Source organism: Accipiter gentilis, chromosome 29 (assembly GCF_929443795.1).
Source record: "Accipiter gentilis chromosome 29, bAccGen1.1, whole genome shotgun sequence".
Taxonomy (NCBI): Eukaryota; Metazoa; Chordata; class Aves; order Accipitriformes; family Accipitridae; genus Astur; species Astur gentilis.
In genome coordinates, this window is record NC_064908.1 from 5,482,196 (window position 1) to 5,502,765 (window position 20,570).

At 53.7% G+C, this 20,570-nt stretch overlaps 2 protein-coding genes across 3 annotated transcripts; both read left to right on the top strand.

Annotated features, from left to right (window-relative positions):
- Positions 1-9,138: 9,138 nt before the first annotated feature.
- On the top strand, positions 9,139-15,547 carry PPARD (peroxisome proliferator activated receptor delta). 2 transcript variants are annotated; one of them, XM_049831729.1, is made up of 6 exons: positions 9,139-9,338; positions 10,061-10,212; positions 10,981-11,119; positions 11,736-11,938; positions 12,284-12,737; positions 13,131-15,547. In XM_049831729.1, exons 1-6 carry the CDS (start codon positions 9,209-9,211, stop codon positions 13,376-13,378), a joined length of 1,326 nt encoding a protein of 441 aa, XP_049687686.1. In that variant the 5' UTR covers positions 9,139-9,208; the 3' UTR covers positions 13,379-15,547. The 2 variants fall into 2 exon arrangements, with proteins under 2 accessions (XP_049687686.1, XP_049687687.1); XM_049831730.1 differs by having other exon boundaries at positions 12,287-12,737.
- Positions 15,548-17,491: 1,944 nt separating this feature from the next.
- Positions 17,492-20,167, top strand: LOC126052358 (probable E3 ubiquitin-protein ligase makorin-1). The gene is made up of 8 exons (XM_049832910.1): positions 17,492-17,562; positions 18,174-18,293; positions 18,382-18,686; positions 18,948-19,039; positions 19,099-19,373; positions 19,624-19,734; positions 19,822-19,930; positions 20,024-20,167. Exons 1-8 carry the CDS (start codon positions 17,492-17,494, stop codon positions 20,165-20,167), a joined length of 1,227 nt encoding a protein of 408 aa, XP_049688867.1.
- The last annotated feature ends 403 nt before the right edge of the window (positions 20,168-20,570 follow it).

Consider the following 20,570-nt stretch of genomic DNA (forward strand, 5'->3'; position numbering starts at 1 on the left):
ATCTGGAAAATGTCTGTGTCCTCCAAGGCTTAGCCAAGAGCCTGTGAACGTCTGAGATCATTTGGGTCAGGTCTTTCAAACAGGCCTTGCAAAGGGCTCCGAGGTATGTGCGTATGTTTGGGTGCTTCCCTGGGGATCCCCGTGGACAGGTTCTACTCAAAGGTTTGGGTTTTGCAGAGGCTGTGGTTTGCAGGGGAATCCTGACAGGGGAGGAGGTGGCAGGATGAAAGCACGGGCCAGAAACACGAACATTTCTTGTGGTGCTGGGTCAAGCCAGAGCACATCTCTGAGGCTTGTGGATAGCAACAGCCACATAATGTCTGTGCTAACCAGAATCGTTGCCCTCATGCTGCTTTTTCTGGTTTGCCCTGGTCTGTGAACTGGAACTTGGAATAGCAAAAACCAGAACATGTACGTTCAACCCCATAATGGAGATGTGGGATGGAGACAGGGAACCGTTCTGGTGGTTTAAAAGGGCAGGTGAGCTTTCCTACCTGAGCTGATAGGGAAACATTTCTCTAATGGTCTGTTAAGACAAACTTTGCTATGAACCATACTACTGCCTAATGAATGTCTCATTAGGAAAAGCTTTGTCAGGCTACAGAGAGGATGGGTGAGATGGCTTCAAAATAAGTAGTGTTTTGTGCAGTTACCTCGGTGATGGGAACCTAAGCTCAAATCCCTATCCTGCCTGAATTTTTACAAACTTTTTTTTTTAATGCAACTCTTGATTTCATCTTAATGCAAATCTGGAATATTTCTGAAAATGCCCAAATGTGATTTTCACCTTTAAGTTGATTATATGGGTTCTGCTAGAGCTGTTGGACCTTGAAAGCTGTTAACCCCACAGGGCTGATGGCCAGAGACACACATCTCTGAAAAAAAAATCTGTGGGTTCTCATGTCCATAGGGTAGGTGTTACGTTGTGGTACATGGGGATCTCTGGAGAAGGGTTGTTGGTGAGCATGAGCTTGGGGCTGGAGCTGGTGGAGCCCGCTGAGCTCCCAGGAGCTGGCTATATTGGGGGGTGGTGGTTGTTGGCTCACTCTGTACCTCTGCTGCTCTCTCCGTACCCCCAAGACTGTGCCAAAGATGTGAGGATGTTATGAAAGGTGCTAATGCTTTGCTCAAGCGTTTTTGTTTTCTAGGGGCTGAGGTGGAAATCCAAATGGTCAGAGCACACTGCAATCCTCTAATTGGCAGAGGAGTCTTGGCAGGATCATGCTGACATGATTGCTGCTCGTATCACTGCTGAAAACACAGGGAAACCTCTGTTCCTCCAGTCGGCTCTTGCTGTGTGAATGTGGCCAAAAATAGTAAGGAAACATCATTCCCCTCTAGTTCCCTAAGAGGGTGTTGAACTAGTTTGTGTAACAAAGTTATTCTAATGTTCTCTGGAGTTCTCTGTATGCAGTCAAACTCAGACTCTTTTTTTCCTACTCTGTGGTTGAAATGGAGATGCAACGAACATGGTGATTTGTTCTAACCGTTCCGGTGCGTATGTTCCCAAGCCCTGCTGAATCATCTGAACTTGTGCCTGGGCATAATCGCTCACTGTCAGCTGCCTCCTGGGATCAGAGCGGCATGGCTGGTGCCCAGGATATTTTGCTAAGGTCTACAAAATCGGTAGCACTTTTCTGGGAGTCCAAGTGTAAGCATAAGAAAATTTATAGGCTGGTGGATTTTTTCTTTTTTTTCCCCTGGTTAGCCCATGGGATCTAAAAATCTCTGTCACTGCACAGAGGAGAAGGCTTGCTACTGCTTTTGTGGGCATTTTACTGGATCTGGAAGCACTGGCAGCCTAGCAATAAAGCTTACTGGCCTGCTGGGTATTTGGCTCCAGACAGCAGGCTGCACACACCTGAGTATGATCCAGAGCAATGCATTGGACTGGTGCTACTTTACTACCCCTCATTGCTTCTCTGGGGAGCTGATTGCCCCATCCAAAGCAGGGGTGACACTTGCTGGTGTCCCAGTGACGACACTGAGACTTTGAGGAAAACTAAGATGGGTCCTGGTATGCACAGTGCTGCCAAATGACAGCCTTATTTGCTGCCAGCAGTGCTCCTGTTTGCAGTGACAGCTTGTTCCACTTGCTGCTTTCCTGGTTTTCCATTTAAATGCTGCTCTGAGTCTGTAACACCCTGTGCCCACTGTTTGCCTTGGGAAGTGTTGTTGCCATTCCCATGAGCTCCTCCCTCGTCAGTGCTGTTCTATAATTACTGGTGTTCCTGAAACCAGATCCTTCCACGTGTCCTGCCCAGGTTCGGGAGGACAAGGGATCTGTAGGCAAACAGAATGCCCTGGAGCAAAGCGCGAGAGGACTTCAGGAGTTTCAGAAAGCATCAGCTTATAGTGGTTTGGTGGGTTCTCTGAGCTGCCAACTTCCTTGCCTTTGGGCTGGTAAAGGAAAGGAGAATATATCCCAGAGAGCTTCTCTGGCACTTCCAGAGAAGAAGCAGGGATGTCAAAGCTGGCACTTGTGGAGCAGCCGCAGAGGCTGCTGGAGGAGCACAAATAGGAGATGCTGTGCTGGGTGGCGGATCCCTACCAGGAGATGGGAGAGACCCCATGGGTTCAGCATCCCCTGTGGACACTTAACGATCTCTGCAGCCCTGTGCAAGCTGCCCTGTGCCTCTTTCCCAGCAGCATGTGTGCTAGGTTTGCAGACGTGTTCCCAAAGCATTGCCACAGCTTCACAGCCACCTGTGCTGTGCTCTGGGGTGCGAGGGGGATGATACTTACCAGACTTAATGATCTTCTCGAATAGCAACACTTCTATGCCATTTCCAGCTCTGAGAAGCCCCAGTGGTGTCACCTTTCTGGTACCTGCTTGTTTCCTGGCTGCGGTCCTCATTCCAGTGGGTCAGACCCACGTGTCCCTTCTGCGCCTGGGTGCCAGAGCAAACACAAATTGCCAGGACGAGATGTGCCGGTTTATTTGCTGAAAGTAATCCTGGAAATGCTTTGTATAGGAATGTACAATGGGAGAAGATGGTCATGAGTGGTGTGGTGTGCTGACCTGGGGCTGGGGAGGCCAGATTTGAGAGCGTGACTGCAAACAGGTGTCAAAATCTGTAATACAGGAATAAACAATGGCACTTGGCACTGATGTATTCCTCTATGCTTCCAAAACATGCTATCTCTGTGAGCGAATGCAGCAAGGAAAGGGTCAGGAAGGAAGCACTATTAAAGTCCTGCATTTGTTGTTTTTGGGGGTGGGTTTTTTTAGTGGAGTTTGGTTGGGGTTTTTTTTGATAATGAAGGAAATGGAGGTATGGGAGTTGACAGGATTTGCTGAAGGTCACGAAGCAGGACTTCAGATAAGAGCTAACAACTGCTCAGCTCTTCACTGCCTGCCCTGCTGTTACCCCTTCTGCAAAAGGTAGCTACAGAGGCCAGCTCATCGAAGGCTGAAGAGGGCAAGGAGTCTCTTCGCTGGAAAGGCATGTAGGGATGATTCCTGTAGAAGTATTACCTCTCTCCCAGTATCTGCCATCTCAAGATTTTGGAGCACATCTGATGCGTGCTTGGAGAATGAATTGAAAGAGAAGAACAGCCCAGCAGAGCACCCTTTTGCGTGTGGTTGTGAATTCATTGCCCAAAGTCTGATTTGCTTCTGTTTCTGCAATACCGCTTGCTATCTGAAGAAACCCAACACAGGCAAGAAAGCAGGAAGTTCCTTTTGGAGCAAAATACAGCGATCTGGTTTTGGGGACAGCATCTGTTGTGGTACAAAAAGAGAAGAATCCGGCCAGTTTTGTAACCTTTTTAACTTTATTTTTTTTCCCCCTCAGTGTCCAGGAAGTAGGCGAGTTAAAACATGTGGTAGATGTGTGATGCATTTTGGCAAGCCTGGCTGTTCAAGGCAAGCGAGGGAATCTCCTGCACCCTCTGTCACATGTTCCTGAGTAATTAGCAGCAACACGGTAATAGCAGCTCTGGCAGCATCCCATCAAGTCGGCTGGGCTTGTACTTGGTGAAATGCAGATAGCCTGCACAGAGGAGTGTTGGAGAGAAGATCACAGGACTGGACTGGGTCATGGTACAATGTCTGAGCAGATGCTTCAAGGGTAAAATCTGCCCTGAGTGTCAGTGCTGGCCAGGGCTGTGTGGAAGGGCTCTTCCTTGCTAGCTGTAGTAGTTTATTTCTGCATGTAGCCTGCCTTGCGGCCAAGACTGAGTAAGGGAGGAAGCACTTGGGTAGTAAGTGCTGCTGAGATCTCATTAGCTAATGAGGGGGTACGTTGATCTTTCAGGAACAAAAGCAAACATGTTTTCAATGTTTGTGTCTCCTGGTTTGTGCTCTTAGTTACCTTTCCTGTATTGCAGCTTAGCTTTTTTATTTGGCTTTTATTAGTCGTAGCTGACGTGTAGGAGGAGGAATAGAAGCTGGTACTCGATCAGCAGATATTGGAAGCAGTGACACAACCCAAGGGATGTCTGCAGCTGATGGCGAACAAGCAGCAATCACATTTTTTTACGGATTCAGTTCAACTTTTGTTTGTGGATTCAATACGTGCTGCCGTACATACAGAGGGCTGAGTTCTCATCTTGACCCTTCCAAAAGGATTCACTTCTGTTGACTCTGAATTTGGCTAATATTTCTGTCCAGAGGAATAAAAATTCAAGCCAGAAGTGCTCCCATGGTAAATTAGTTTCCTTTCGCAATTCCTGGTGACCTATTTTACAATAACTTGAACAACTGCTTTGAGCGGATCAGCTCTGTGACTTGGCCCTTGGAGGAGGTTTGGACCTTCTTTTAGCATTTTGCTTTGCCTGGAAACTCCCATCTTCCAGGGAGGGATCTCATGTGGTGACACTCAAGACTGCAATAGGGACTTGGTCAATCCCGTCTGTATAAATACATTAGAAACAAATGTATGCTCTTGTGGAGGGGAATGGAGGCAGGCATCCTCCCTCCACCCCCATGAGCACACTGAAATTACCTCTTGTTTGAGCTCACCACTAGTGAAACTACACCTGGTTTAAAGATGAGGTCCTTCTAATTACAAGCACTTCCTTGCTCTCATTTTGTGGCTGTCTGGCTGCCAGCACCTGGGTGTCTGTGTTGGAATGCACATCCCCTTCTCGTGACACTTTGCTCTCATGCAGTACTCGAACACTGGTGAGAAACTGGGCTTTTCCATCACTTCGTCCTGTCACCCTTCCTGCCCACAGACCATAGGGAAGCAGGCGCTTCCTTGCCTGTTTGACAGCTTCTGCTTCTCTGAACTTGGCTCCAAGGTCTACACGCTAATCAGCGGTGGGGAGCTGTCAGGACAAAAGTGTACAAGCTGCAGGTTGATGAACTGGAGGTTTGGATCTTGGTCAGCTCCAAAGACGTACTGCCTTCTTGCAGGGGTCCACGTTGAAGATTTGTCTCCTCTTAATTTTTATTCCTGTTTTTTTCCTCCTCTTGTTGTGCCATATCTCTCCCCCCATACTTGCCGTATGGTTTAGCTTGGCATAGATGCCAACCCCTGCTTCTAGTAAAGATAAACCTGTTGCCTGTGCTGTTTGCAGTGTGGGAGCAGGGCAGCCAGCAGGCATCTGCCCAAGCCTGGAGCCAGCAAACAAACCCACCCTCCGCCGTCTGCAGGCTCCTGGGAGGGAGGCTGCTGTCACAGCCAGGGTTACCGAAGCTTCTTGGAATGGGGATTGAGGCAAGGGCAGAGCAAGTCATGAGATGCTTGCCCTCTTGCTCGTTCTCATCCTGTGGGAAGAGGAAGGGAAACAGCTTTGCCGGATTCTCTGGAGAAGCTTAGGAAGGAATTCATGGTTCCCGTCCTTGTTTCCAGCCTTTCTTTCCATCGCTGCCCTGTAATGACTGAAGAGAAAAAGGGGGTGGCTATGCTGGGCAGGAATCTCTGCCCTTCTCCCTGCAGCTTAAAGCTTGTATGCTCTGGCAGGTGGCTTTTTAGCCAAGGAGAGGAGACCGAGTTATCCCTCCTCAGGCCCTGCCTGCTCAGCAGCTGGATGTGGAGGCATCAAGCGGGTGGAGAGGTCCTGGGATTGAGATGGACCCTTTGGCCAACCTCTGCCATCCACGCAGCCATCCCTGGTGTCATCTCACAAAGATGCAGGGCTGTGATGACCCTGCCCATGGCTGTGGTGGCAGGGCAAGTCCCTCCTCATGCTTAGAGGGACAGAGTTTGGACAAACCTCTGGGGAGCTCCAGCTTCCCGGGATACCCCACTCTGAACCACCAGGCTCACAGGGGAATGGAGGAGCACGTGTGAAACCTCGGCAAATCTCCACAGTCTCTGCATGCTGCCACGCCACTGGCCCTGGCCCAGAGGGGAGGGCTGGGGGTCTGCATCTGTCCGGGGGCCCTGCCAAGCCAGCTTGCTCCACACTGGGGTGTGCAGGCACAGCCCATGCCCTGCCTTTCATCTGCTGAAGGCAGGGGGTGCAGCCTGTGTGAAATCAATCCTTTTTTCCCTCCTCCTCTCCCTCTATCTCTGCTGTTTAGAAAACAGGGGAATGGCTAAGGGAAAAGCAGGTGTGCAAACAGCTCTCACAGCTTCCCTCTGCCCAGGCTCCTGTACTCTTGGCCTGCAAGGAGATACTAAAACAATATATTCGGAGCCTTCTGGTGAAAGCTTTTCTCTCTCTGGCTCTCCAGCCACTCTTGAAGGGTGGGATCCGAACCATTATCTTTCCTTTAATGCCTGCGTGCACATGGGGAGCCTTAGCTGGAGCGTGGTATTGCTGTCTGTGCACATCTCGCCCTCTGCTTTCCTCCTTCTTGGGCCTGCACACCTGTCTCTAGCCAGACCGACTCCAAGCACACTTTTGGGGTTGCTGTGGTGGTTTTGGGGAGCAAGCTGCGTGTCACAAACTTGTTGCTACCCGGGAAGTACGTGGCCCTGAGTAGACCCAGTGGATGGAGGACAGCATGCCAGGGATGCAGCTGAAGGAATGTGCCCACGTTATTCCAACAGCAACGTGCCATGAGGCATCTGGCACAAAGCAGAGGGTTCCATCTGCACTGGGTTTAAAGCAAGTGGCCTGTGCTGGATGCCAGAGACAAAGGAGAGCTAATAAGAAGCTCATTAAGCTGCTGCTGGTTGTATTTTCCACTGTAGCCTAGTTTCTCCTGCCACAAGCTTCCCCCAGTAACTGCTGTTCCAGGCAAAAGCATTTTCCTGATGTTTGTACATTCATTTATATATAGCCTTCAAAACGATCGAGCTCGTTACCCTCCATCTCCAATGAATAGGTTTTCCTGCCTGTGTGCCATGTCCCACCACGCGGGATGTGTGAGAGGAGGCCAAGGATAACACAGCCCTTCAATGGTCCCTTAGTGCTCTCGCGGAGGCACGGGAAGGGAGCGCTCTGCCCTTGTTTAAGCACCCCTCTGCCTGCTCCTGCTGTAAAGGAGAGCAGGGCAGTTGTGCTTGCAAGTTGCCTCTAACGTACCTCTCCTTGAAACAAAACTGTCCTGCAGTCTGAATTCTCAGCATGGAGGGCAAAAAGCAAGGCCCCCTCGACCACAGGAGACGTAAGCTCTGGGGGATGACTTGAGTCCTGGCTTTGCAATGTGTTTGCGTTCAACCTCCCACTTGCAGGTTTTGTCCTCTCCCTCGGCTGCTCGCTTGATCTCGCAGGGAGCTCTGACCTTGCTCGGCACTGACAGCTTTCCAGTGAATCCAAGGAGCTGGCTGCAGCTCAAGTTCGAAGTGCCAGGCGTGAAGGTCTGCGGCGAGAGGAAAAATGAGCCCAGAGAGTCCTGGGTCACTGCTGCCCTCCCTCAGCAAGCCCTGTGCTGTGGCATGGGCTTGGGCATGGGCCACAGACCATCCTAGTGCTTGGGGGTTGCCCCTGTGCGAGTCCCCTGCGAGTACCTTGCTTCTCTCTGATGCAGGCTTGAAGATGTTGCATCAATTTAACTTGCGCCTGCAAATTGAGGCTTTCCTGGTGGAAGCTGGATTTCAGTGGCTTTTCTAATGGATATTTCTCCACTTAAAAATAGCTCCTTTAAGGAACTGGATGCAATTCTACATAAACTGGGCTTGAGATATTAGTTACTCAAGCAAGAGTCAGTTTAGGAATCAAGATCTGGAGGTAAATGCGTGCTGGGATGTCGCAGTGTGAGCTGGACACTCAGGCGAGATCTGGCATGGTTAGGAGGGAGGTGGGAACAGTTCTGCGATGGTCATGGTACCAGTGATGCATTGCTTGCACGGCTCGAGTTTTTTGTGGGCTGTTTGGGATGGACTAAGGCAAACAAGGAGCGGAAGCATGCGGGGGGAGGATGGGGCCGTTCCTCCCACAGGAAACCCAGGATTAAGACACTAGCTGGATTGTGTGGCCATCGCGATCACACTGCTGGACCCCGTGGCTGAGCACGGCCCAGCAGCTGCACGGAGCAACAGCAACACGTTCAACCCAGCGGCTCTTGGCAGAGGAGCTGGGGCCAGTTACAACACGACGAGTGAAAATAAACACAAATGCTGTGACTGGCAATGCTGTAATGGGAAGGAGCGTGAGCACAGGAGCCGGCAGGAAGTAATCGGTCTTGCGGATGGCTCACACAAGCCAGCGGCTTTCAGCCACTGCCTGCTGCTGCACTGAGCCCTGCTCCCCCAGCATCTCCCACCCAAGGGCACAGAGCCGCTTCACCTTGATCAGCCTCTGCCATCAATCCAAGCTCTGCTTTGGCTGGGTGGGGATGGAGGGTGAAGCCAGCCCTACCTTAATCTTTCTGGTGGTGTTGGCTCCATCAAACCCCAGCCTTGACTACCACTGTGACATCCCAGGGTGCTAGTGACTCTGGGGGACATTGTCTGGGGCACTGTTTCTGCTATGGGACTTGCAAGCTGGGGAGCGCAGGTCTCTGAGTGGCATCTGGGCTGGCTTGTGGTCTGGACTCTGTCTGCTGGGCTTTAAATACGATTCTGGTGAGCTTTTGCTTCCTCGAGTCCTACAGGGTGTTTATACCAGAGTGCCAAGTGGCCTTTAAAAAGCCCCGGGTTCTACTTGTCTCCCTGGATAAGGAGAGAAAGCAGAGCAGGACTAGCATGGTTACACATCGCCCTGCTGCTGAGATGCTGTGTGTGGGCGTTCAGAGCTGACACTGCACGTTTCTCCCTCTGTCCCGCAGGCTAGCAGGAACAGCCTGGTAGGGTCCATCTCGGATAGACGCGGATGATGCCAGAGCTATGACAGGGATTGCAGTCTTGGCACTGAGGGGTGATCAATTATGGAACAACTACAGGAGGAAGTACCTGAGGTCAAGGAAGAGGAGGAGGAAGAGGCAGTGATGGTGGCAAGCGGAGCCTCGGACCCAAGTGGAGGACCAGACAGCTCGCTGCCTTCAAGCAGCTACACAGGTGAGTGGAGCCACGGGAGCTTGTCTGTCCCTGGAGGGTCCAGGTATCCACGTCTCCTGGGCAGCGTCCTCAGCTGCAAGGGCAGAGGACGTGTCCACGAGTGGAGTTTGGCTTGTTTTAATCTCTTCCCTTTGTGAAATAATGCATTGAGAGCCAAGTTAATGGAGAGGCTTATTTCTTCCTCTGTGGTCACTGCACAGCTGTTGGCAGCAGGTTGAGAGACAGAAATTAAAAAGGCAGGTAACATTGTGCCCCACCCCAGAGTGAGGGGACTCCCAGGGTGCCTGAGAATGCTTCCCTGGCCGCTTCTTGAAGTCCTTAGGGCAAACCGATTGTAGCAGCTGGGGGAGAAGGTTTGTTGCTGCTGAGGAGGCTCCTCCAGAGCCCCAGGCGTTCCAGCTGGGCAGCCCTGTGCCAGCCGCCTGCCAACTGGGGATTATAAAATTTGCTGGTTGGGTTTCATTGCCTAGACATGAATGCCAGAGGGAAGAAATCAGCATTGATGTGGAGTCTCTCAGCTGCTGGGGGCACTCTTGGCTCTGTGCATGGCATCTGCCTGCAGCCAGTGCCTGATCTCAGAGGTTAACTGCCCAGATGCAATGCCAGTGGCAGGCTGGGACAGTGCTGGAAATCCCTCAGCAGCTCCATGGCTGGAGGAGTTAGGCACGACGCTGGGCTTATGGCTACTACACAAAGGTACATATCCCTTTGTGTGTTTGCAGACCTTTCGCAGAGCTCCTCTCCCTCCCTGTCGGACCAACTGCAGATGGGCTGTGAGGAGGCAGCCTCAGGAGCATTGAACGTGGAGTGCAGGGTCTGCGGAGACAAAGCCTCGGGGTTTCACTATGGCGTGCATGCCTGCGAGGGCTGCAAGGTATGTACACCTTGGTGAGGGCTGGGTTCAGCAATGCCAAGCAGAGATTAGACCCAGGGACCATGCCATCTCTTCAGGCAAGCAGATTTGCAGCAAAACAGGGATGTGGGATTGAGTGATTGTAAAAAACTCATTTGCAACCTGTCCAGAGAGTGTGAAGAGTACAGGCAGACACGCAAATACTGTCCTGGGGGAGGCAGCCGAGATGCGTATGGCCCAAATCTTGCCCCGTCATGCTTTACTTGGTAAGGCAAATCCTTCTATCCCCACGGGGACCCTGGCTTTGTTTTAAAGATGCTCTCTGTGCTGCAGATCAGCAGTGAGCTGTGTGTTTATCCCCCTGGGATCACTGGCTGCAGCTTGGATGTGCCTCTGAAATTCTTTCCCCCACAGCAGATGCCAGCGGGGCTGCGTTAGCAGCCCAGGTCCTGCCAGACATTCCTGCAGACTGAGGCCGGCCCACAGCTTGTTCCTCCATCCCTCCCTGCTGGCTGCCTGCAGTATCACACACACGGCTCTCCAGCACCTGACCGTGGGCTGCCCTCCACGGTTCCTCCTCTGCAGCCCCCTTCTCCCACCGCACAACCTCTCCTTGAGACAGAGACTCTGCTTGTGTCAAAGAGACCCAGGGCTCCTCCTCCCCACCCTTCTGAACCTCCATGAGGCTCCTGGGAATAATAAATCAGCCTGGTCACAAACCACAGGTGCTAACACTGCTGTTCCCTTGTCCTCCTGCTCTGCATCCCCCTCTGTGCTGCCTGCCTGCAGGGTTTCTTCCGCCGGACAATCCGCATGAAGCTGAAGTACGAGAAGTGCGAGAGGAGCTGCAAGATTCAGAAGAAGAACCGAAACAAGTGCCAGTACTGCCGCTTCCAGAAATGCCTCTCGCTGGGCATGTCACATAATGGTGAGTGTCACTGCTGTCCACAGGCCTGGTCGGCTGGGTGCCACAGGGCCATCTGCCCGTCTATGAAGGATTCGCACGGGGAGGCTGTATATAGCTTGCTTTATTCCGTGGCTCTCTTCTTGCTAGGGGATCATCTTTCAAACCCAGTGCTTTGAGCCTTTGACTCTTCATCCCCTTCATCCCCTTCTTCTATATGAGAAGGGGCTGTTCGTTCCCACCATGCAGGCTGGCTGTTGGTATATGGCTGTGCCTTATGGGTTGACCCAGAGGGAACTGGACACACAGATTGCTCTTCTGTGCTGAGATTTTTAAACTTCAGGTGTAACCATCTTGTTCCTGGCCAAGCAAAGGTGTTTATGTGGGAAGCAGGGTTTATGCGAGAGCCCAGAGGAGTGGGGATGGGAGCTTAGTGTGAGGCTGTGTTGGCAGTAATGGATGGTTCACGAAGGTGTCGGTGCCAGAGGAGCTGCAGCCCTGGAGAAGCATCGTGTTGCATAGCTGCAGGTGTTCACCAGCAGACCTCAGTCCGCGGTGGCAGAGTAGACTGCTGCCTCCCTGGATGCCTCTCCTGGGGTCGTCCCCAGTGTCCTGACCCACCGGTTTCCCCCCTTCCCAGCAATCCGCTTTGGCCGCATGCCCGAGGCAGAAAAAAGGAAGTTGGTGGCGGGGCTGACTGCGAGCGAAATCAGCTGCCAGAACCCACAGGTGGCTGACCTGAAAGCTTTCTCCAAGCACATCTACAACGCCTACCTGAAAAATTTCAACATGACCAAAAAGAAGGCGAGAGGTATCTTGACCGGGAAGGCCAGCAGCACCCCAGTAAGTTCCCTCCCCAGGGCAGGTGGGGTTGGCCATGACCAACGGGGTGGGGGGGGGGCTGTTCTCTGGGAGATGCTGCTCAACTCCCTCCTGCTGCAGCTGTTCCACATGCACCATTTCCCAGCTGCAACCAGGTGGACTCTACACATTCTGCCCCTCGCTGGTAAAATTCCCATTGCTTTGCAAACTTGTGCTGTTATGTGTGGGGTGCACATTGCCCCGGCACTGTCGGCTCCAGCAGGGAGAGAACAACAAAGGGACAGGCAGACAAATGCGAGTGTCCTTGGCAGAGCTGATATCTCGAGTCCCTGCAGCAGGTTGCTAACTGCTTGCTTCTTTTTCAAGCAGCCGTTTGTGATCCATGACATGGACACCTTGTGGCAGGCAGAAAAGGGGCTGGTGTGGAAACAGCTAGTGAATGGCATTCCCCCTTACAAGGAGATCGGGGTGCACGTCTTCTACCGCTGCCAGTGCACCACAGTGGAGACTGTGCGGGAGCTCACCGAGTTCGCCAAGAGTATCCCCAGCTTCATAGGCCTCTACTTGAACGACCAAGTGACTCTGCTGAAGTACGGGGTGCATGAGGCCATCTTCGCGATGCTGGCCTCTATCATGAACAAGGACGGGCTGTTGGTGGCCAATGGGAACGGCTTCGTGACCCGCGAGTTCTTGCGTAGCCTGCGGAAGCCCTTCAATGAGATCATGGAGCCCAAATTTGAGTTTGCTGTGAAGTTCAATGCGCTGGAGCTGGATGACAGTGACCTGTCTCTGTTTGTGGCTGCCATTATCCTGTGCGGAGGTGAGCGGGCACCCTTGGCCATGCGAGTGTCAGGAAGAGTCCTCCTGTACTTAGAGGTGGTTTGGAGTGGGCTGGGGGAGCTGAGCTGCAGCTGGCCCTGAGATCAGCCAGGGGTGTCTTAGGGGGATGAGAGAAGAAGTGAAACCAAAGCTTCTCCATGGCGGTGATGCCTAGCAAGCTTGGACCAAGAACAAGGAGCATAGAAATGGCATCTCCTTCTTGTGTGCTGCTTGTGGGATATTTTGTCCAAGGGCACGCTTCTCCCCTTGCCTAGTTGACGAGGTTGGAGTCACGGTGGGTGGGTTACAGTCCCCGTCTCCCTTTCCCCAGGAGGAGCATGTACTTTGGAGGGCTACACCATAACGCTACAGCTACCGTGCTTCCTCTCCACAGACCGTCCTGGCCTGATGAACGTGAAGCAGGTGGAGGAGATCCAAGACAACATCCTGCAAGCGCTGGAGTTTCACCTGCAGTCCAACCACCCGGATGCCCAGTACCTCTTCCCCAAGCTGCTGCAGAAGATGGCTGACCTGCGGCAGTTGGTGACGGAGCACGCCCAGCTGGTGCAGAAGATCAAGAAGACAGAGACGGAGACATCTCTGCACCCACTTCTGCAGGAGATCTACAAGGACATGTACTAAGGACCTGTTATTTATGAGAATGAAGCCATGGATTCCCATCAAGACTCTTTGTAAAGAAACAAAGAAAACCTTTCCCCATGTCTTCCATTTCTTCTACTGGAAACTCTTTTCTACGTGACCCTGACGTACGGTACATAGGGCAAGATGCCGTAAGATTTTGCAGCCACCACCTGCTAGGCCAGGGCTTCCGTTAACACACACTAACAAATTTACAAAGGCAAATCATAAGCTACTGTTTCCGTTACTACGGCCCAGCTCTTTACCTGCTCCCTGGGGCCCCTGAAGCAGCCGGCCGGTTTACATGGTCTGGACGGTGGGGTTCCTGTGGCAGCCTGGGGACGGTGGGGGATGCTCTGGTCATTAGGAGACCTGAGCACGGTGCGGGTATCCAGTGGGGCCAGCAACAGCACTTACAGCGTGTCTTTATTTTCTTTTTTGTATTGCACTCTGAAGACGTAGTCCTGAGCCGTGAAGTCTAGGACAGTGTAATGAAAGGAATTTTCTCTCTTTTCCAAAGAAAAGCCAGAGTATTTGAAGACGGGTAGGGCTGTCCTAGCAGAGACCCTCAGCTGCAGCCCCCCCTTGCTGTGCAGCGTGTTTGTGTCTCCCAGAGGGATTGTGTGATCTCTGCCTTCCCCCGAGTGCCGTGTGGGAGCCCTTGCTCCTGGTACCCCCGTTTCAGAGAGAGCCTGCCCCTCAGTATGAGAGCGGTAGGGATGGGAAGTTGGGAGGGAAAGTGGTTGACTCATAAAAATTCATCTTCAGAGCAGAGGCCAGAATCTGTGTGCTTCCCCAGGCTGTTCTGCACAGATGTGAGTTACCAAAAAGGTTTGTGCAGGGCCAGGGGCAGGCCTGGGACTGGTCAGGGTTTAGGTGGCAGGGCTTGCAGCTTGTCCCGCAGCTCCCTTGCCCAGCTCTGGGGGTGTTGCAGGGCAGTGCAGGCAGCAGAGGCTCCCCAGCAGCATGGCTCCTGTGAGCACCAGAGCAAGCAAAGCCTTCAGCAACACCAGCAAGGTGAAAGCCACGGCCAGCCCACAGTGCTCAGGATGCTGAAAGGGCATTGACCTGTCTGTTAACACCCTGCCTCAGTTTCCCCTCTGTGAAAGGGAGCCAGATTGTCACCTGCTCTCTGCTCAGAGGGGGAGCACAAGGATTATCTAGCGCATTGCTAGCAAAGAGCTTTGCAGCTGTAAAACACAGTATAAACGCCAAGTATTTATAAAAGGGGAGGGAGAGGGTGGGATGCTCACAATGAGTAGGAGCTTCCTGGTGAGCGTGGCTGGGTCAGGGAAACTGCCCTGCCCTCCTCTGCCACTGTCCCAAGTGTGAGTACGGCTCCAGGCTTCGGGGTCTGCCTGAGCCCAGAGCCGTTCTGGGACTTTACCTCACACCATCTCACAGCTCTAGTGAAATGCCACAGTGCTGCCTGTGCCTGGGATGGGACCCCTGGGGGGGGGGGGCTGCATCACCTGGGCTCTGGGAGAGAGGAGAGATCTGGGAAGGGCTCGGTCCCCTCTTGGGATGATGGTGTCTGACCTAAGAAGTAGCACTTACCCGTCTGCAGCTCATGGTCCCGTGTGTCTCAAGCAGCCTTATTAAAATACTGATATTCCCAAGGAGGGGTTGTGGGAGCAAATTAGTTGGTTTTATTTTCTTTTCCTCCTCTTCAGGGTAGCAGATTTCCCTGGTGCAATAATTCCTTTAAAACCCAAAGGGGAAGAGCACTGGGCTTCCCCTCCGTGTCACAGGGCTGGCCACTCCCAAACCTGCCCCTGCTGCCACCGCCCTCCGGCTTCTTGCCGTGCCTCAGTTTCCCTGCTCTCTGCCCACCCAGCCCTTTCCCCTCCCTACCTCGCACAGGTGTTATGAATTACCGTTTCTAAAGCACTTTGAAGCCCTCTTGGGGAAGGCACCAGAGATGTGCGTGTGCTGGATGGAGCCCGGGGGATGCGAAGCCCCCGGTGGCATCCCCCACCGTAGCCGGCATGCAGGACTCACGTGCTCATCACCTGGGGAACTTTTTGCTCTTCCCTCCGCGACAGTGTAACAAGCCTCAAACTGAAATGTATATTTTTGCTAGAAGTACAAACCTCCAAGTGTTTTTAATAATATAAATAGTGTCCACAAACTGACTTGACTTTAAATAAATCTGAACTAAATATTTAAGAACCCCTTAGCGTCCAGCCTTTCATTGTGGGATTCTCTCGGCCCCTGGGGGGCTGTCCTTGGGAGGGTTTCCAGCAGAGGCAATGGAATTTGCTGGATTTGCTGTGATTTCCAGGGATTTGCCGTGATTCCCAAGTCTTGTAGCTGCTGTGGTTTTCCTGCCTGCATTTGCCATCAGACCTAAAGGCAGCAAGAGCCGGGCACCAGCAGGTCCCAGCCTCAGAGCCAAACACTCCCTGCCCCAAATCTTAGCCGTAGCGCTTGCTGCGGGGTGAAGCCGGGCAATGAGCTGAGGCCGGCAATCGCCACCCCAAGATGTGCAAGGATGGGCTCAGGGCCAGCCTGGCCATGCATTGGCACCGGGCTCTGCTCTTGGCCAGGTCTGAACACCCAAGAGTTTGCAGGGAGCATGCAGACCCCCAGGCTTCCCTCTCCCCTCTGCCCCACGCAGTTCGAGGGCCCCCAGGGGAAGCTGTACAAATGCCCCTGGCCTTTCCCAGGTATCTGGGGGCACAGAGAGCCCTAAGGCTCCCAGCTGGGCTGGGGGGAGCAGCAGGGTGAGGGTTAAGCCACTGTGCCTACCTGACAGTTACCAGGCTGAGCCCACCAGCCTGTCCATGGTTTAACCCGGTGGGCAACTAAATGCCACACAGCCGTTCACTCACTCACCCCTGCGGTGGGATGGGGCAAAGAATCAGAAAAAAATGTGAAATTCACAGGTTGATATAAAGACAGTCTAATAGGACAGAAAAGAAAGGGGAAATAATAATTATAATAATTGTGATAAATTAATTTAGTCTCAAACAGGATTCCAATCAAAGTTTACAATTTATTAAATTAATAAATGCAAACAAACAGCGCTGGGCACGCCAGGAGCCTCAGCTCTACCAAGATGTGCGCTGTGAAAAACAACCCAGCTTCTTTTATAGTCTAACATCAGTTACATATTCATACTAGGTGTGTTCTTCTAAAAGACTCTCCACCTCCTGGTTGTGTGGGTGCAGTAGTTCTCCCAGAAACTTCTTAAACTCTCCTTGGCTGAGGGTCTTCTATACAACGGATCTCTGACCAGGCTCCCCCCCTGCTCGGGCAGACAGCACACATCCTGTGCAACAGCCGACACCCTGCACAGCACCAGCTGCGGTCACCAGAACCCAAACAAGTTCACAAAAGACGCCTCCCCCTCAACAAATGCATACAACAAACTGCCCAACAAGACCCTGAGTACTGCAATCTCTGAGGCTAAGCATACCTTTAAACGCCTCAGTTCTCCCCTAGGATCTCTTGTTTAACACTGTGCAGTCAACAACAAAACCAGTTTTGGGCTGGAAAAAAAGAACTATATACATATCATCTGTCTCCTCCCGGCCTGCTGTTATACGAGGATGGACAAAATGGTTAAAGATTACATATACAGCGAGGGTCACATTTTATTATGCGGCCCTAGCATTGTTTATATTGACACGAATCGGATGAACACATTTCACAATAATGGTAAAAGAATTAGAATATACAAAACAAGTGATGCACAATGCAATTGCTCGCTGACCAAAGCCCAGCCAGTTCCCGAGCAGCAGCAGCCCCCGTCCAGCTTCCCCCCTAATTTATGTACTGCACATGACATCCCATGGGATGGAATACCCCTTTGGCCAGCTGGGGTCAGCTGTCCTGGCTGTGTCCCCTCCCGGCTTCTTGTGCCCTCCCACCCCCAGCCTCCTGGCTGGCAGGGCAGTCAGAGAGCTGAAAAGTCCTTGACTTAGTGTAAATACAGCTCAGCAACAACTAGAACATCAGTGTGTTATCAACTTTGTTCTCCTAAATCCAAAACACAGAACTGTACCAGCTACTAGGATGAAAATTAACTCTATCCAGCCAAAACAACGACACCATCCAAGGCCATAAATAGCCCTGGGAGGGTGCCCAGCCCTCTTGGCTGCTGGGGAGGAGATGGAGCCAGGCTCGCTGGTGGCATCTGGGGCATTAAGGGCCCAGGGGGGCTATCGGAGACCCCTGTGCAGGTAGGGCTTGCGGGGAGGCGGGCAGCTGGGAGCAGCTTTCGGGGGAGATAGGCTGGAGACAGGGCTGTGAGCCCCCCACTGGGGGGGGGCAGAGAGTCGTTTGTGATGCCCTTGAACCCCCTCCCTGTCCGTTTCCCCTGGAGGGTGAGGGGCTGGAGAGGACAGAGCCTGTCCATCCAGCTGTCCCCCCCGAAGCTGGGGGTCCCCGGCAGCACCCCGTCCCGGCACCCCCTCCCTGTCAGCCCCAAGCCGAGGGCTCCTGCCCCTTTCCATACCCCCACGGGGAGCTGGGGGGGCTGCCCCAGCCCTCCACAGCCCCGGCTTGTCTCCACGTTCCCCCAGCCCCGGGGAGAGCGCCCAGACTTGTGCAGCAGCTCAGCCCTGCGCTTCATTTGCTTTGCAATTAGCCAGGAGATAAGGCTGGACAGAGGGAGCCCTGGCTCCTCGCTGGGCTCTGCCCTTGTGATGGCTCCTGAGCCCAGACACCAGCGTGGGGGCTCTGAAAATATGGCCCCATCCAGGCAAAGCTGGGACCCAGGGGGATCGCGGGGCCGGCGGAGCGGGGCTGGAGGGGGGTCTGATCCCAGCCATGCGGCTTTTCTGGCTGGCAGGAATTTTGCCCGCGGATCCTGTCGATGGGGCCAGAGCTGCCGCTTCTCGCATGACAGAAAGTCAGTCCACATCTGCAAGTACTTCCAGAGGGGATTTTGCAGCTACGGAGAGCAGTGCAGGTAAGGGGTGAGGAGGGGGCCGGGGAGCCAGGAGGTGTCATGCTGGGCTCATGGGACCCTCTGTCTGTCTGTCCCTGGGCTCTTCCAGCTATGAGCACATCCAAGAGGAGCCGGTGCCGGTGGGGACCCTCTATGGCCCCAGGCCCACCGTGCCCCCCAGCCGCTGGAGCTCGGACCCTGGCCGTGTGCCTGCAGCAGCAGCCCAGGGCTGGGGGGGAGCCCGGCGTGGCTTGGTCCACCCTGTCCCCACTGTGACGCACGTGGCCTTCAAGTTTGCAAGTATGAAGGTTGAGGAGGAAAAGAAAAACAAGGAGAATATTACAGCACCTGGTAACATCCCCCGTGGGGCCATCGGTGGAGAATCTGTCCCTGCACAAGCTCAGGGTGCCTCAGGTAGGTGCAAGGCTGCCCAGGGGTGCTGAGGGTACTGGTGCGCTCATGGTGGAGCATCCTGTGCATGTGTCTGCCCTTGACCCAAATCCTTCTCCCTCCATCTCTGGGCAGGGCCCAGCTGAGGCTGTGGAAAGCTCTCCTAGCAGATTTTTTAGGGTGGGGACCTTAACTGCTAAGCCTGTGCTCTCCAAGCAGCCAGCCTGCCTCTTTGATGATGGAGCAGGGTGTGCTTTTCCCCTCTAAGAGCTCTCCTGCCTGCAGGCTCCCAACCGCAAGGCCTAGGGCTGGATCCAAATTCTCCTGACCCCAGAGAGGCAGTGCTGGAGACAGCTACATTGACTGACCCTGCAGAGGTGGGCTTGGGGGTCTCCTGCAGCCAGGCGGTCCCTATCACCCCGTGTCGGTCCCCTAGACTGAGGCAATGGTGGAGCTGGAGGGTTGCCACGCCGTGCTGCTTTGCTTGCAGGTCCTGACGGAGCCGGGTGCTGCGGCAGCCCTGGTCCCCACTGTGGCACTGAGGACCCAGAGTGAGGCCGTGGTGTGTGGCATCTGCATGGATCGGGTGTACGAGAAGCCACTGCCAGAGGAGCGGTTCTTTGGGATCCTCCCAAACTGCAGCCATGCGTACTGCGTGGGCTGCATCCGCAAGTGGCGTCGCAGCCGGGACTTCCAGAGCACGGTCATCAAGTGAGTGGGGATGGGGACATGGCAGGGTGGTCACCGTCACCCCTTCTGCAACCTAAAATCCTTCCTTGGGTTTGGTGATGTGGCTTTGGGATTGGAGCGACTTTCCTTTGGGAACAGGCACTTGGGAGCTGTGATGGGGACAGGGATGCTGGATGAGGCTGTGACGGTGGGACCACCCATCATGGGTACTGAGCCCATACTCCCTTCTCCCTTTTCGGGAGACCCACCTGCACCCATTACCTTCACCCAGGGCCTGCCCAGAGTGCCGGGTCACCTCCAGTTACTACATCCCCCACAAATACTGGGTCTCAGATGCGGGTGAGAAGGAGAAGCTCATCGAAACCTTCAAGGCACGGACGGGGTGAGTGCATGGCACTGCAGGCTGCAGGGCTGCAGGCTCTGTGCTGCTCCCGGAGCTGTGCTTGCGACTGTGCTTTGAATCCCACAGGAAAATGAGGTGCAAGTTCTTTGTCCAGAACCACGGCCACTGCCCATTCAAGTCAGACTGCATCTACCTGCATGAGCTGCCTGCTGGCCAGCCACCAAGGATACCCATCGTAAGTGGGGTGGTGTGTCCTGGGGGGCTAGGGCATGGCATGGCCATGCAACATGGCTCGGGGCCGGGGCTGATCCTTTCTCTTGTGCTGCAGGAGTTCAGCCCTTCCTTGGAGAGCTTTGACGAGGAGGATGATGAGATCTGCGTGCTTGAATGGGCTGTCACCCTGACGGAGGCAGACTTTCGGTACTCACGTAATGGCTACGAGATGCGCTTCAACTTAAGCAACTCCAGCTAAGCCACGCTGTGCCCTGCTGGGCCTGGATGCCGTTGATGGCAAAGAAGTATCTTCTGGGAGGGGGTAGCATCTGCTTTTGATGTGTTCAGCTGCTCCTGGCATTGGTTTGGGGGGGCTCCGGGCATGCAGGCTGTTGCAGGGATGGGGTTGGATGGGATAATAGTCTGACTGGTGTTTATCAGCAACCCCCATGTTGATGGCTGAACCCCCAGCAGGTCGCACATTGCTGCTTCCCCCAGGAAGCTGCAGAAGGGGTGGGGGGGGGTGACAGAGCTGCAGAGGTCTCAGGGCAGCGGGGCACAGCCCCCCCCTTCTCTTGCCCTCGCTTCCTTGGCAATGCAGCGCTCTGCACCCATGGGAGACCTCGGGGGCGTCGGGACGTGGGGGTGCTGAGCTGGGTGCT

Excerpts from the sequence above, each read along its gene's own strand:
- PPARD (XM_049831729.1), top strand. The coding sequence starts at position 9,209 with ATGGAACAACTACAGGAGGAAGTACCTGAGGTCAAGGAAGAGGAGGAG. Across the intron at positions 9,339-10,060 it reads GCCTTCAAGCAGCTACACAG|ACCTTTCGCAGAGCTCCTCT; the intron begins GTGAGTGGAGCC and ends GTGTGTTTGCAG. Across the intron at positions 11,939-12,283 it reads GGAAGGCCAGCAGCACCCCA|CAGCCGTTTGTGATCCATGA; the intron begins GTAAGTTCCCTC and ends TTCTTTTTCAAG.
- LOC126052358 (XM_049832910.1), top strand. The coding sequence starts at position 17,492 with ATGGAGCCAGGCTCGCTGGTGGCATCTGGGGCATTAAGGGCCCAGGGG. Across the intron at positions 17,563-18,173 it reads TATCGGAGACCCCTGTGCAG|GAATTTTGCCCGCGGATCCT; the intron begins GTAGGGCTTGCG and ends TCTGGCTGGCAG. Across the intron at positions 19,374-19,623 it reads TTCCAGAGCACGGTCATCAA|GGCCTGCCCAGAGTGCCGGG; the intron begins GTGAGTGGGGAT and ends ACCTTCACCCAG.